Source organism: Nannobrachium achirus, assembly GCF_963921795.1.
Source record: "Nannobrachium achirus genome assembly, chromosome: 21".
In the NCBI taxonomy this organism is placed as follows: Eukaryota; Metazoa; Chordata; class Actinopteri; order Myctophiformes; family Myctophidae; genus Nannobrachium; species Nannobrachium achirus.
This window is the reverse complement of record NC_137828.1, coordinates 50,227,587-50,242,522: the sequence shown is the minus strand read 5'-3', so window position 1 is coordinate 50,242,522 and position 14,936 is coordinate 50,227,587. Positions and strand designations below refer to the sequence as shown.

The following is a 14,936-nucleotide window of genomic DNA, read 5'->3' as shown; positions in this document are numbered from 1 at the left end:
TAGTTCTGGACAACCACCGATTCAATATGCATTGGGAGAAGAGTGGCGGTCCCCTCCCGGTGCAATACCTGTTGTACACTTTGTAAGGCCCCATTTACACTGGCAGCCAAATCCAGCCTGAATCAGATCTGTGTCACCATTTAAACCAATCAGAGATTCCAATCTGGTTGTGGCACGGATCTGATTCAGGCTGGATTTGGCTGCCAGTGTAAATGGGGCCTTAGAGTATCTGTTATCTGTCTATGTCACCTTTATATCCATATATGGAGATCTCTGTATCTGTTGTCTGTTTAGTATGGATATTTCTATATCTGTCTGTCTGTGTCCCCTTTATGCCCTTATATGGAGATCCCTGATGTCATATTGTACACCCATATTTTTCTATTATGGTTATTGCGACCATAGGTCGCAGTTAACTATGAAAACCGGCACATCTTGTCCGCGTATCCGCATATCCGCGTATCTCTGTAGGTCACGCCTGACACTGTGGTTCTATGGGTTTGTCGCTCTGACATCACTGTGATTTCAGGGAAAACACTCTTAACAGAATGGGTTTGCCGCTCTGACATCACGCTCTGGCTTCACTGATGTCACACTAACAGAATACCTTTTATGCCCATGGAGTTCCCTGATGTCATTAAGACCATATCTAACTGGACTTCATATGGGAATGCCCATATATGGAGGCCACATCGGCCACATACAGTACAACAATAACGGCTGGTTCTACAGACAGGGATCTCCATGTTTGGGCATAAAAGTGTATGATGTCAGATGTCGTAGGCATCATGTGACTTTAACATAACGAATAACTGAGTAAGCATGTTTGGGCTTTCACAGCATATCTCCATATACAGTACATGGATCTCCATATATGGGTACCAGGGGTCTCCATTTAAGGGTAACTGGTCCGATACTGTACATCACTGGCCAGATGGCCAATAATTGCGCATGTTGCCCTGAGGCGTCTTACTAGCACAGTAGCATTGGCATATCGGTCAAATCAGTGGTTCTGGACAACGGGATGTCCATATATGCCTAGTATAGTCATAGTGGTCGGATCAGCGGTTCTGGACAACCGCCTACCCAACTGACTTCACGCCAGTCGCCAGGCACCACTTTGGGTCCTTGGTGATGATATAATAAAAATGTCAAATATATACGTATATCTTGAAACAGAATATTTTGTTATGGCCATGATTCACCAGGAGCCTGGATGACTTACAGTAGTTCCAGTCTAAAAATAAATGGGCTTTCTATCTGTGGAACCACAAAATGGCCACCACTGCGATATGCTCTATATTATGCTGGGAGGCCAATACATTTTAGCAACAGGATCTGCATTGTGTAGTGTACCTTGAAGGACAGCTCACTGTCTAGGACAGTGGTTCTCAACCTGTGCAAATTATTTTGGGGCATCCCCAGATGATTAACTTAATGTGAAAGATTGTTTTCTCACTCAACAGCAAACAAACTAACATAAAGTTGGGTATCTGCACATTTCTAAAGTGACAATTTAAGGACTTTTTAATACTAAAATGACAAATTGTCAAATATTAGAGGCAGCAATTGTGAAAATAGCCGATCTGCATGCTCACAACGCGAGGCCACATGCAGTTGTCTGTGGAAATGGAGGTGTGTATGTCAAACTGTCTGTTTCAGCCTCGTTTGCAGTATCCTGACGTGGTTGGCCTGTGTACATGGGAGGCCCAAGCAAAAGTACAGTAAATACAGTAAACTGGCTCTGAAGAGGTGGAATGGTGTGCCAGTAGATTCAGATTATGTTGTTGTTGTGTGAGTTTCTTTTAATTTGGGGCATATCTTTGTGTATTGTAAAGGACAACTTTGTTTTTTTACAACAAGGGTTCATATCTTAGATTGTAATTAAAGAATATAAAAGATGAGAGTTAAAATGTTTTCATTTACTCCTTTCTATCGTTTTAGAGATTTTAATTATTTAGATTTCAGTGGCTGAGGGCATGTGTACAAGTGGCTAAATAAGTCTTTTTACACAGAATAAGCCCATTCCCAAGATGCACTGCAATCTTTCATGGACAGATGTGACTTTTGGGTTACTGTATTTTAGCTATAAAGAAATTGCAGGCTTATTGTGTCTAAAAAGACATATTTAGCCATTTGTACACATGCCCCCATGCGTACGCATGCCCCACGTTTTAGCACGCTAAACATGCTAAAACGAAAGAATGAAGCAAATGAAAACATTTTAACACTCACTTTTTCTTTTCTCTAATTACAATCTAAAATATGAACCCTTGTTGTAAAAAATAATAATTTGTCCTTTAAAACATAATATGACAAATAATGTTGAACAGTTAAATAAATAATCATGAACATACACTACAGCAGAGACTTTTGAAACTGATGACCAGTTGCTCTAATAATCATCATACTTAGTATAATCCTTTGCAGAGAGAGCTGTCATATAATCAACACTACAGATGACAAGTTAGACTGTAGGCTACTTGGTTGGGTGGCCAGGTGGTTGAGAAATAATGCTGCTGCATGAGAAAGATTCTCATACCAACTGTACCACTGCTTGTTGGCATATGCCACATACGTTCCACTAGAGGGGGATGAAGCATCACATATGTTCATCGTTTCCACCATTGACTTTACAGTAAAACAGGTCCCACTAGCCTACTCACTGCAATAGATTTTGTTGTTGATTGCCAAAGATCTCTGTATGCTATTTAATCTTTGCCTGGCACAAGCCCCTGGCTAATTTAATTTACATTTCACCTTATTTTGGGTGATCTAGGGCTACATTTGGTTTAAAAGGAAAAGAGAAAAGGAAAATCCTTAAAAGGTTCCACCAATTCATTATGATAACAGTGAGGAGGACTGCAGTGGATTCCCCAATCTGATACAGCGAGTGAACTGGTGATGATTTATTGAAATGACCTAAAACATAATTCTTGATAATTCTTAGTCAACTTAGCCAGTGTCCCCTCTTGTCACTGATTATTCATTAGGGAAACCCAAGTTGATAGGATCTGTGTGTGTGAACCACTTTCCATATCTGTTGCTCGATCATTGATGCGTTTCCTCTTTCCAAAAAGGTGTTCAAGTTGTGCTGGGCCACAGCCCACAGAGGGCTGTTACTAAACTCGGTTGTAATTTATTATCAGCTACAGACAGGGCAAGCCTTGAGGCAAACATATTAATAGTCAATTGGGGAAACTCTCCAAGATTCTTAAAATGTCACCGCCTGGCAGATCAATTGGATTCCAACAGTCGAGTGAAACATAAATTAAACTTTACACAGTAGGTGAGGTGTAAGCTGCACACAATTAGTTGGATACATTTGCAAATTGGTGTCGATGTGGCCTAATAGTTGTAGACATATAGCCCTACTATGTAACTTGAAAAAATGTTTTCTAGTACAATTAACAATTAACGTATAAGAAGACAAAATAGTATAAATCAAATACATAAAAGTGCAGGTCCATATAATCTATTCCACTTGCAACAGAAGAAGGTACATAAACTTCTTTTTATATGTGGAAGTTTAGTTTAGGAATAAAGGAACTGTAAATGGGTTAAATGAAGGGAAGCCTACAAACTACCTCAGTAGTCTATACCCTACTATCAAAATCACCAAGTTCATACGTTTAGGGTTTCTTTTACACTACAAAAAAAATGTTAGTAATAATCTGACTCTGACTGTGTTTAGGTAAGGGATTCCCTATCAATCAACACATCCACCACGCACCACCCACACTGTTACCATGACGCAAAGACAAGGAAGTAAGATGTTTGCGTGTGGTTTGTGTCTATGCACTGTCTGCAGCCGTTCGTTTGTGTGCATGTGTGAAGCAGATGAACTGCACTCATTTACACAGATTAAATGCTGTACTTTATTCAATCTAAATGTCTAGTGTGTTTCTTATAGCAGCTATTAGTAGGGAGAAAGTGTGCAGTAGGCCCTATGTGAGTGTGACAGGGAAGAGAGAGAGAGAGAGGGGAAGGGGGAGAGAGAGAGAGAGAGAGAGTGTGTCCAGTTTCTCTTCCCACACACAATAACTAGTCATGGTTATCTGAGTTTAGTTTTTGTTAAGTCTGACGGCTGGAAACTCAACATGGTTACTTATGTCCTTTCCATTAAAGGGCAACTTTGCTGATATCAGATTTATCAACTTCTTTCAACTTCCCCTGTCTCTGATATAACAGGAATCAGGTTATAAATATTGTCGTCAGTTGCTCTCTGAAAGCCATCAGCGATCTTGAAATGTCCTTGCTGCTGTATGATGCTCGATCACACCCTAAGTGGTCTATGCTTGCCAGTGTGCAAGTCAACCAATCCTAATAGGTTAGTTAGTTAGTTAGTTAGTTAGAAAGTTAATCGTGCCCCATTGTGTGAACTCACTTTCCCTTGACAAATCGAGGAAGAGCCTGAAAGTGACCACCAGAGACTGAAAGTGAAACATGACATGACATGGGAGTTTTTTCTCTTACCCTTTCTGAACCATCTTTTTGAAATGACATTCCCAAGGTGAATTTCAGTAGTTGCAAACAGGGCAGGAATTTCATGAAGGCCCCTCAAACCAATGGCATGACCTGAGGCCACAGAGGCCTTAATGCCCAAGCTGATTACCACTTTTTCCTCTGTCTCTTTCTTGTCAACATGTAGATAGTAGACACCGGTGTCTCTTTCTTGTCAACATGTAGATAGTAGACACCAGTGTCTCTTTCTTGTCATGTAGACACCAGTGTCTTTGTCGAGATTCCACATCTTTACATTGTAATTGTAAACCAATCCAGTGACTGATTGGTGCAGGGCTGAGCATGGATTCATCAGATTGTAAATACCATTGTTTATCTATTTCACTGCAGATTAGGTTATCATCCCTAACCCTTAGATTCAACTAATTCTTTCAATGGACTAAAATCTAGTTTTATTTGATGGCCTTCCTGCCCTGGCATTTGGCCTTTGTGCCCTCAGAAAATGTACAAGGCCAAGTGGCCTTGCCCCTAAAATGACGAAATTCCAGGGCTGGTTGCATACTACAAAGTGACAAAAGCAAATGCAAGCTGTTTTGGTTTTTCATTTTATTGAGGGTATAATGATTTCTATATCTTCAGATAGAAAAATATTAGACACTATCCATTTTGAAAACACTGTATCCCAAATATATATAAACACAAAAAGAAGGAAACTTGACTTAAGTCCATTATATCTCCCCTTAATACCAATTTGTATTGCGTTTTATATCATTTTTATTGTTGATTCGTCACCTTTACAACAAGGTACAGCTTGTAAGCATCGGGCATTTGAGGCATGAGCTACACAGCCAAATGTGTGGGTAGCGCCGACCAAAACTTTACAAGTCAAGTTTCCTTTCTTTTTGTGCTGAGTTTATATATTTTGCAACAACCACAACAGACATCATCTCATCTGGATGTACAAAAGAACAACATTCTATACAGGCAATCTTATGTATAGAAGTAAAATTGCACAGCAATTACGATAATGTTATTAAAGTTCCGTAGGAACTAACATTCAGAAGTTCATCAATAACTATCCATCAAACAATTTGGTGCACACATACCGGCGTACAGTATACACATCTATACATTCCATAAATATCTGTCTGTATGTTTGTCCTTCATAACTCCAGAACTGTTCATCCGATCGACTTCACGTTTGGCCGATGCATTGCAGACGACCCAAGGAAGTGCATTGTCTAGTGTGAAATCCTTCTGATCAGCAGTTCTCCAGAACCGGCCCGCTATGATCCAGCACGCAGGAATGTGCACTGCACTAGTCTTACACAATCCAAATTTTATGTCTCAACCACAAGCATGATTCATTTTGCATAAGATACTCAGAGTATATGTAAATGTAGACCCCGCTTCATTCCAAAACATACAATCCTAAAAGATTTAAGGTGAATTCCTGTTCACAAAAATGTCATAAAATATATATTTTTTATAGATTATATTATTATAGTATATACTTTTACCGTAGACTGTTTTGTCTTTACAAACTGGATTCTACATTAAGGAGTGAAACCCTTTCCTTTTTTCCCTTAACAATGTCAGTACAGTACATTACGCTTGACATCCTTCAAGACATCCTGCATGATAGCCACACCAATAGCAAATACTGTACTGTACTGTATGCTGAATGATACCTCACTTTCAATCACTGACCTGCAGTGTTGCTGAAGATTACTGAGGAATCATCATTCACAAGACATCCCCCCATTTCACTCCACTTTCCCATTCATTACACAAAAACATCCCAACTCTTCTAAACAGTCACACTTCACAGAGCAACGTCCCAGACAACTTTGGAGTATATATATATCACATCTCAGAGAGTGAAGGCTATAGTATTCAATTATAAATTAATTGTCCCTTAGCAATTCAACAGTTTTGCGACATGGTCCTGTGCTAGCCGTACTCAGAGGCAGGAGGTCCTCTCACGAGCTTGAAGTAACTGGCCACGGCCACGGCCCCCAGGTCGATGACCAGAGACCCCTTCCTCCTCAAGTGGCCAGACTCCTCTGTATACAGGGAAGACTCTACAGAAAAAAGAGCAGAGAGTTGTTATGAATACTGGTGCATTATGTACTATATAGTGTCTGCAGTATTCAATTTGACATCAAATCTTGACTTAGTTTTAGTCATAGTCCATAGTCTTTTGATTAAAGTTTTTGTCATATTTCAACGAAAATGTATTTTGTCAGGCCTTGGTGGCGTCCTAATGGCTGATTTTGCACTTGTTTGCAAGCTGAAAATAGCCGATCTAGAGGCTCACAACCAACTTGTAGATCTGATATTATCAGAGCTCAACACCCGAGCGCAACCAAACATAAAATGACTTGTCTCCACTAGTCCCTCCCAAAAAGTTTACTCTATTTTTTATTTGTTGATGAAATTGTCAATATATTTAGTTGTTTTAGTCATCATAGCTTAGTTTTTATTTAGTTTTCGTCAGTGAAAATATCGCCTGAGCTGAGGAAACGAAACTCCACTGGCCTGTTCTGTTCTCATGCTTTTACTGCTGCTTACGCAATAACAGCGGATCTGTGCGTCTCTAAGAACCATAAATAGACCATTCACTTAAAAAAAAAAAAAAAAAAAATCAATGTTGGAGAGGACGAAATATGTGCTTTTGGGAGATGATGAAGAGCCCGTTTTAGCCGTGGGGAAGGAACAACAGATCTCAGAACAGATGCAGCATTGAGGGAAATCCACCTAACCAGGTAGGAAGGTCTATGAAAACATGCACATTCAGGGGGGGTTCATGTTTTGGTCAGAACGTCTCCTTTAACACAGGCTAGCAGCCATGTCTGAACGAGCACATCTTCTACCAGGCCTCACTCACCCTGCGTGGTGTCTGTATGTTGGCTGTGCTGCCGCAGCATGGGGTGGTTGGCCTCGCCCAGTGCAGAGTCCAGGCTCCAGCAGCGCGGCTGCTCCTCCCTGGGCGGGTTGATGGCCTCGTCCCTGAGCAGCTCCGTGGCCGAACTTCGCAGGGCCGGGTCCCTCTCCAGAGCTCGGCTCAGGAAGGTGCGCATGGTCAGGCTGCAGTCTTCCGCTAGGTCTTCCAGAGGAGGCGCCTGCATGTAGATCTAGTTTGTGTGTGTGTGTGGGTGGTGGGGAGGAGGGATATGAGCAAAATCGTTGTCAGTGAAAACCACAGAAAATACAAAAAAAGCCACAAGTTGACAAGTGGAGTGCAAATCCTCTGACAGGCAAACTCTTTGTTTCTTGTTTGGGCATCACTATGTAGTAGCGTGCATGTAATATTCCTTTGGTTGTGAAACAAAAATAAGGCATCAAGGATGTGTTGTGCAGAGTGTTGGAGAGAGTAAAGACGCTAAAAACAGAGCCTCCACGTGACAGTGGTTTCATGAGGAAGTGAGTCACTCTATAAATCAAATCCAGAGGCCGATAACCCACTTCAGAAACTAAACCTCTGTCACGGAAACCTTTTAAAAGAACCAAATGAAAGCGGCAATAGGCTGACTGACTGACTGACTGACTGACTGACTGACTGACTGACTGACTCACTCACTGGACCCTGGAGGTATGTACTACAAACAAGAGTCAACAAGAGTCATGCTTTAATATCTTGTGATAATCTAAGCTGTGTAAAAGCAGAACAAGGTCACGGAAAACTGTGACTTTTTAGACACAAGATGTTGCTGCGCACCTCGAATCATGAGGATTTAGTTGTGTCATAGTAGACATGGGGCATTACCCTCTTTGCAGAAGTAAAAGAAAAAAGAATATATACACATTTGTCATTCTTCTAAAGGGTTTTCAGAAAGATGGAAATCAAGATAAGATCAGATAAAAATTATTCATCATTCCTTTACATTCTGCACAGCAGTCATATTATTATTTGTGCAGTATGTTACTTACAATGTAGAGATAGGATGGGTAGGAGGTGCGGGGGTATCTCCTCACCCAGGGGGGGCTACCGGTCTGCATGTGGATGATGGTGGTGCCAAGGCTGTAGATGTCCGTCTTGGTGTTATGTCCCCGACACAAGACAACCTCTGGACTCATATACATCTGTGAGATGGCAAGGTGTGCATGCCGTTATTCAAAAGTGTAAATGAGGACAGCACAGCACTGCAGTTCCTCTTTTATCAGATAACTATCGATGTGAAACAACTAACAAAGAAAAACATGCTAGCTAACAAGCTTATGCTATGCTGCACATGCTGCATAAAATGTGACTTTTGTGTGACACATTATGTGACACAGCAAACTGCCTAAATCTAGGCTCAGCATGAGTTTACGGCAGTGTACAAATGTCATTGTTTTTTGTGTGTGTGGGGCTGGGGCTCCCTCTGTATAAATTCCTGGGGCATTTCATATGAAATTTGTTTTACTCTGTAGAGAGAGCAGAAAATGCAGTGGCCCATAGACTGTGAAAGAGTAAACAGGATAGTATACGAAAGCCCATAGCACAGTGTGCTGGAAATTCCACTCAGTTGCACATGTTAATGTCACGTTAATGTCAGCCTGAAGAGCCCAGTATTGCTAGCTGTCTGTTTGCTAGCTCCCTCTCCTTGTTATTACCGCTGGGCGTCTGCCCTGGGACTTTCCACAAGCCAAGCCACAAGGCGGACACACATGCACGCGTGCATGCACACATGCACGCACGCACACAGGGGTCAAAATCCAGGGACAAAGTGGGGACAATACAAGAGGAGGGTCGTCATTCAATTTTTGTTATACAGAAAGACAAATTTTCTCCGCTTCTCCCCTCTTTGGCGATCGCTGAACACTATAAGCATCTGTGTCAGTTCAGCGGGTGCACTGATCCGTGCATTAAAGCTTGCAAGTAATTAGCTCTCTCCCACATTTTCTGCAGATCTTTTTTTTTATCTAACTGACGGGCAAGTGCTGACAAGACTCTCTAGAGTAAATTGTACCAAAAAAAGGCAGTCTAAAAAAAAAAAAAACAGTCTCAAACCAGAAGACAGCTGTTTTTTTTCCAAAGGTAAAAACACTGTCAGTACAGAATAAGAAATGCTTTAAGCAGTGAGCACACACACACACACACATCCTGAACAGGGTTTGAAGCCCCAGTGCAGGAAGTGATTGGCTGAACTCTAAATGTCTTTACTGTAAATGGGTCAGCATGTTTTATATTGACGTTTTAGGATTACAGGATGTTACTCCCTCTCACCTCAGTGCCCCTCAGGTCTCTGGGGATGTACACCTCCTCTGTCATCTGCACGGTCAGGCCAAAGTCCACCAACACTGCCTTGTCTGACATCAGGACAATATTACTGGCTGCAGGAGAAAAGGAAGAAAATAGTATATGAATATTGACCGTGTACGTACTGTGTGTCAAAGATGACATTGCCAAGAAGCTACTTCCTCTTTGCTGAGGTTATTGTTAGCCGAGGGGCGTGCCGGCTAACGTTTGAGGAAATTAACACTGCCGAACATGAACACAGTTCTCACTTCTCAACCATGTTGCTGCTCAGCAGGCTTACACAGTGTTTACACTGGAGCAGCTTATATGGGAAAGGGCATTGGCATCTTCAAAGTAGTTGCTGAGAAAGCCAAACAAGCATTTGGCATGCTTTGAGCACACCATTTGACAGATAATTTAAAGGCATGGCGTTTCCAAAGAGTGCTCGCCCTTCTCTTTCGTTACATCACTGAGGTGAAATTACATATTTTGACTGGAGGCAGGAAACACAGAGGACCACAGCGGCACGTCACACAGGCCTGGGCCACAAAGCATGCCATTGTCATAACTCTCCTGGCTGCAGCCTGCATTTAACCCTTCTACGAGGAGGGCGCAAGGGGAAGGAGGGAGGGAGGATCTGGCTGGAAATTCCAGACACCAAAGAATCTTTTAGGAGGTTGTGCCTGGCTGACAGACAGCTGTGGAGCTTTGATCCCGGGGCTGAGATTAGCTCTAGTTCAGATACGAACCCAGCTGCGTTAACTCGACCTAGCTGGCTTCCTGAGTTGCTCTCTGCCAACCCATTAAGACCTGAAAAATACCTACAAATGTCTTCTAAATTGTAATGGTTTTCGGGAAAAATGTAAGTTTCTTTATCTGTGGTGCTCAAAGTTTTGAATGTCAAGGACCCCTAGAATTATATGTATTTGACCGCAGACGCCCCATCTCAAAATATTTTGTTCATGGGACCCCCAGAAGCAAAGCTTTGAGTAAAAAAAAAAAAAAAAAAAAAAAAGCACATCAACAAGCTCATAGCGCTATGAGCTTCTGCTATTTTTGAATAGCCAAAGTATAAACAAAATATGGTTAAAGAGGTTATGTGACACAGATGCGTTCCCGGTGTTAATGGGTACCTACTGTAACAGATTTCAACATTTGCTTATTTGCTATCATCGGCAATAACAAAAAAAAGAAATTACAGTGAACCAAACCAAATTGAAACCCAGGTCCCAGACATGTATCACTGTTTGCTGAACACTGTTCTTCACCACAAGAATGAACCTCTTCCTGCCAATGTACTGTCTCATACTGTTGTCACACAATATCCGACTGGCAAGCGCCTGAGGTGTCACAAGGGAATCACAAAGAATGCAAGAATGTTTTCCCCCTGAGCCCATCAAAGCCCTTAAACATCATTGCTGCGAAAATGTATTAACCTTACTTGTCCTTTCTTAAACTTGTATTATTATTATTTTTATATCCAGTAATATTAATGTTATCTTTGTTACAGTCTGCAGAGGATTGCCACGTCAACATTTCACTGATTATACTTGTGTTGAGTGAGTGACAAATACTGTATACCCTCTCTAATCTTGCATCTTGAATCACATCATCAAAAGCCCAACACGGAGTGGAAGAGGGAGTTTGCGTGGCTTCTTATTTGTCACGCTTACGTTTGATGTCGTGGTGAATGATGTTGTGGGAGTGCAAGAACTCCAGGCCGCGGAGAACCTGCTTCGTCACCCAGATGATCTCGAACTCTCTCATGGGCCCGCAGCTCTCCAGCTTCTCCAGGACGGAGCCGCCCTCGCCGGCCTCCATGAAGAGGTAGACGTGCTGGTCCCACAGCAGAGCGCCATAGAGCTCTGCGATGTTCTCGTGGCGGAAGCGTGCTTGGAACTCCACCTCGCCAGCTTTGAAGTTCTCCATGGGGATCTAGGACAATGGCATGCAAGGAAATTAGCTATTCGTTGTTGTCGGGTGGATTCTCTGTAGGCCTATGTCCAAAACCGTTTGTTTTGTGTTTATCGTTTTGAAAATGATTTAGAATTGTGAAAATAGCTGATCTTCAAGCTTGTATATCTGCTAATTTCACTAGTTTTGTGCAACAGTCTTGTATGATGAAGCAGGGCTTTACTTTACGAAAAAAAAAATAATAATAAAATAAACTTGGAGATACAAGGTTTCTGCCCGACAGTGACGTATTGTACAATTGTATCCCCTGTGTCTTCAGTCCTACCGTGATAACTACTTAGATGACCAATAGAATCCTCTTCCCATCGACTGGGCAATCTTGTATTGTGCATGAGGTGAACTGAATTACTGACTAGTTCACTCATGCCACTAAGCTTTTTACAGTGTGTGTGTGTGTGACACTGTGTGTGTACACTGTCAACAATGTGTAATGTAAACATAGCACTTGCTGTGATAATACCAGTCTGGGAAGCCACCCCAACCGTGTTTGTTAATAATTCCCACTTCAGTCCCTTATGAAAGGTACTGAATATTAAACACATGCACGTAAATAGAATAGAATCAAGTCATTTCATCGACTGTGGTGGGAAGTTGTTAATAGAGGGAGCTCAAAATAATTTCACACATGCACGCACGCTGTGTATGTGCTGTGTGTGTGTGTGTGTGTGTGTGTGTGTGTGTGTGTGCGTGCGTGCGTGCGTGCGTGCGTGCGTGCGTGCGTGCGTGCGTGCGTGCGTGCGTGCGCGCGCGTGCGTGTGTGTGTGTGTGTGGCTATCTCAATGTTATACCACCACCAAAAAGTTGAATATTGTGAAGTACAGTAGAAGCAACTACATTTCCAAGATCTAATTATGAATAATGTTGGCCAATATCCTTTAGTTTCAGACCACTCGACAAGTCTAGTAAATGAGTAGCAGATAGGCAGCCCCTCCCCAAGCAATGTTCCTCTTTCACAGCCCATTATCTGTGTCACTAATGCAAAGTCCAAACGTGGAAAATATCATATCATACTGTGTGTGAGTGAGATTCAGTAGCAAAACACTAGCAGTGTCTACACAAACAAAGGTAGGCTACTTGGTAATACGGTAGTACATAACATTCTTGGCACTCAAGTTAATAGTTACGGGAAATCCTCTCAGGCCGGACTGGATTCCAATCATTGCTGGGCAGAACTCACCAGTTTGCATGCCATTCTCTTCCTGGTTTTGGCGTCCTGAGCCAGATGGACTTTCCCAAAGGAGCCTTTGGGCACAAGGCCTGAGCCATGATTCTTGTAAGTCAACGTCCACTGAAACAGGACCACGTCCATGTTGATCTGATAGCGTCCATTCTTGACGGCCATGTCCTTCTGCAAGCAAGAGGTAGACATACAAAAAAAAGTTGCATTTTCTCTCTCCAAAAAATGGTATTACATGAAAGCATAAACACAACCAGCTCATTGGCCTTGTGTCTGCCCTGAGATTGGGAGGCTGGGGTTCACATTCCCACGGTAGGGCCAGACCAAAGACTATAAAAACGGGAGCCAGTGCCTCCCTTCTTGGCACTCAGCATCAAGGATTGGTCCAACCCTTGATGCTGAGTTGGTCCCTGACTGTGACTTACTAGCGTCAGTGTCATACCCAGGGGGTGTACTTGTAACATCATGGCTGGGGGTGTGTGTGGGGGAGGGATATTTGTACATCAAGCTGTCTCACGCTACGGAAACAGGAGCTAGGTTCCTGCCCTATGGTCCACATGGCTCAGGAACCGTTGGTTTCTAAGGCTACTTACTATAAACACAACATAAAGTATGCCAGAGAGATCATGCATCATTTCCATGCACATTGCAGTCCCAGGCAGCACATTGCAAAGCTCTTGCTAATATGAAGTTAACACAATGATTGAAGGCTGAATGAAGGATTTCGCTGTGCCACATCAAAACAGTATCAATACTTGACCGTAAGTAAGGTCTCACCTTATTCAGAAGTACTCCCATCTCCTGTTGCAGGCGCTGTAGCGCTGCCGGCTGCATGTCAGAGACGAGGTTCACGAATGACAGGAGGTCTGGCACCGTCCCATACCTCACACCACCACCATGTGCCTTCTCTTCACTCCCCGAATCCCCAGAGTCCCCTGTCTCTTCATTCTGGTCCATCTCCTCCTGAGACAGACTGTCTTCTTCTTCTTCCTCTTCTTCCTCGACTCTCTCGGCGTGGTAAAGATTCTCCACCGCGTCAATGATGTCCTCAATGTTCATGTGTGCCAACAGGAGTTCAATTCCATTGTCATACTCCATCCTAGTCATCGCCCGTGTCTTGTTCTCCTGGCTCTGCAATGCATAATTTCAGCTCCAATTAGGTCAACAGTGTTTTTCATTTCAGAGAAACTAAAGATCCCAGCAAGTCTTTTTCATTGTGAAGAAAATCTATGTGTGTGTCTTGTTAGTGTGAGAGCAGATCATGAGACATAAGAGCCTGCCTGTGCCAGAGTGATAAGGGAGGAGGGACTTGGTTCACTTTTCTCCCCAGTGAAAAGTAATTGCAACAACACTGTGGTGTGGTGTGGGAAGCCCCGGGGTGCTTCTTCTTGACTGCATGAATGTTTTCCTAGTGATTCAAACCATGATGTTTGCATAGTGATTCAAAGCCCACAGTTGCTGCTGATCATGTAAATATCACATGTATGTTTTTAAGGCGTATACTGACGCAACCTGTTTGAATTGTACCGTATTATTTATGCCTTGCGTATAGTTAAATGTCACGTTGTAGTGAACACACTGTCTTTCACATCCTCATAGTATAGCTACAGGTTTACGCAATGATCTCTCTGCGCACAGTAAAAAAAACCAACTCTGCTGAGAGCGTAAACAAAATATATGAAACCAAATGGAACTGTTAGTTTTAGGCTAGCAATTCTAAAGCTTTAATAAGGAATGAAAATGACTTACCTGGTGGTTATTGTTGTGTGAGGAGTTCAGTTGGAGTGCGCTCCTCTCTCCATAGTGCGTGCTGCTTGTTGCGGATGTGCGCGCACTGAGCATACAGACTACCCAGCGATGTTGTCTTATGTCGTAGATAGAAAGCAAAGGCGGGGGAGTCGGTTAAGGTTTAACGTCATCATGTGCCTCGGCTTTCTTCCAAGTTCCAACCGTTCGGTTTGGTTTCGTTTTTGCTTTTCCCTTTCTCTTGTTTTCCAAGTGAATTTCTAAGGTATTATCCAATTAATAAATTGCGCTTCATCACTTTTCATGTGGGTGCAATTTTGGGTAAAATCAATGGGAAGTTGAAGTTTCCTC

General features: G+C 42.5%; 1 protein-coding gene across 1 annotated transcript; it reads right to left on the bottom strand.

Moving 5' to 3' along the window:
- Positions 1–5,053: 5,053 nt before the first annotated feature.
- map3k8 (mitogen-activated protein kinase kinase kinase 8) lies at positions 5,054–14,665 on the bottom strand. The gene is made up of 8 exons (XM_080751519.1): positions 14,589–14,665; positions 13,617–13,970; positions 12,840–13,010; positions 11,362–11,623; positions 9,677–9,783; positions 8,398–8,550; positions 7,355–7,601; positions 5,054–6,548 (listed from the first exon to the last, which is right to left on the bottom strand). The coding sequence occupies exons 2-8, from the start codon at positions 13,944–13,946 to the stop codon at positions 6,418–6,420; spliced, it is 1,401 nt and encodes a 466-aa protein (XP_080607645.1). The 5' UTR covers positions 13,947–13,970; positions 14,589–14,665; the 3' UTR covers positions 5,054–6,417.
- Between the last annotated feature and the right edge of the window lie 271 nt (positions 14,666–14,936).

Coding starts and splice junctions, on each gene's coding strand:
- map3k8 (XM_080751519.1), bottom strand. CDS start 13,946: ATGACTAGGATGGAGTATGACAATGGAATTGAACTCCTGTTGGCACAC. Junction 11,624..12,839: donor AGAGAATGGCATGCAAACTG/GTGAGTTCTGCC, acceptor CCATTGTCCTAG/ATCCCCATGGAGAACTTCAA. Junction 7,602..8,397: donor ACCCATCCTATCTCTACATT/GTAAGTAACATA, acceptor CACACAAACTAG/ATCTACATGCAGGCGCCTCC.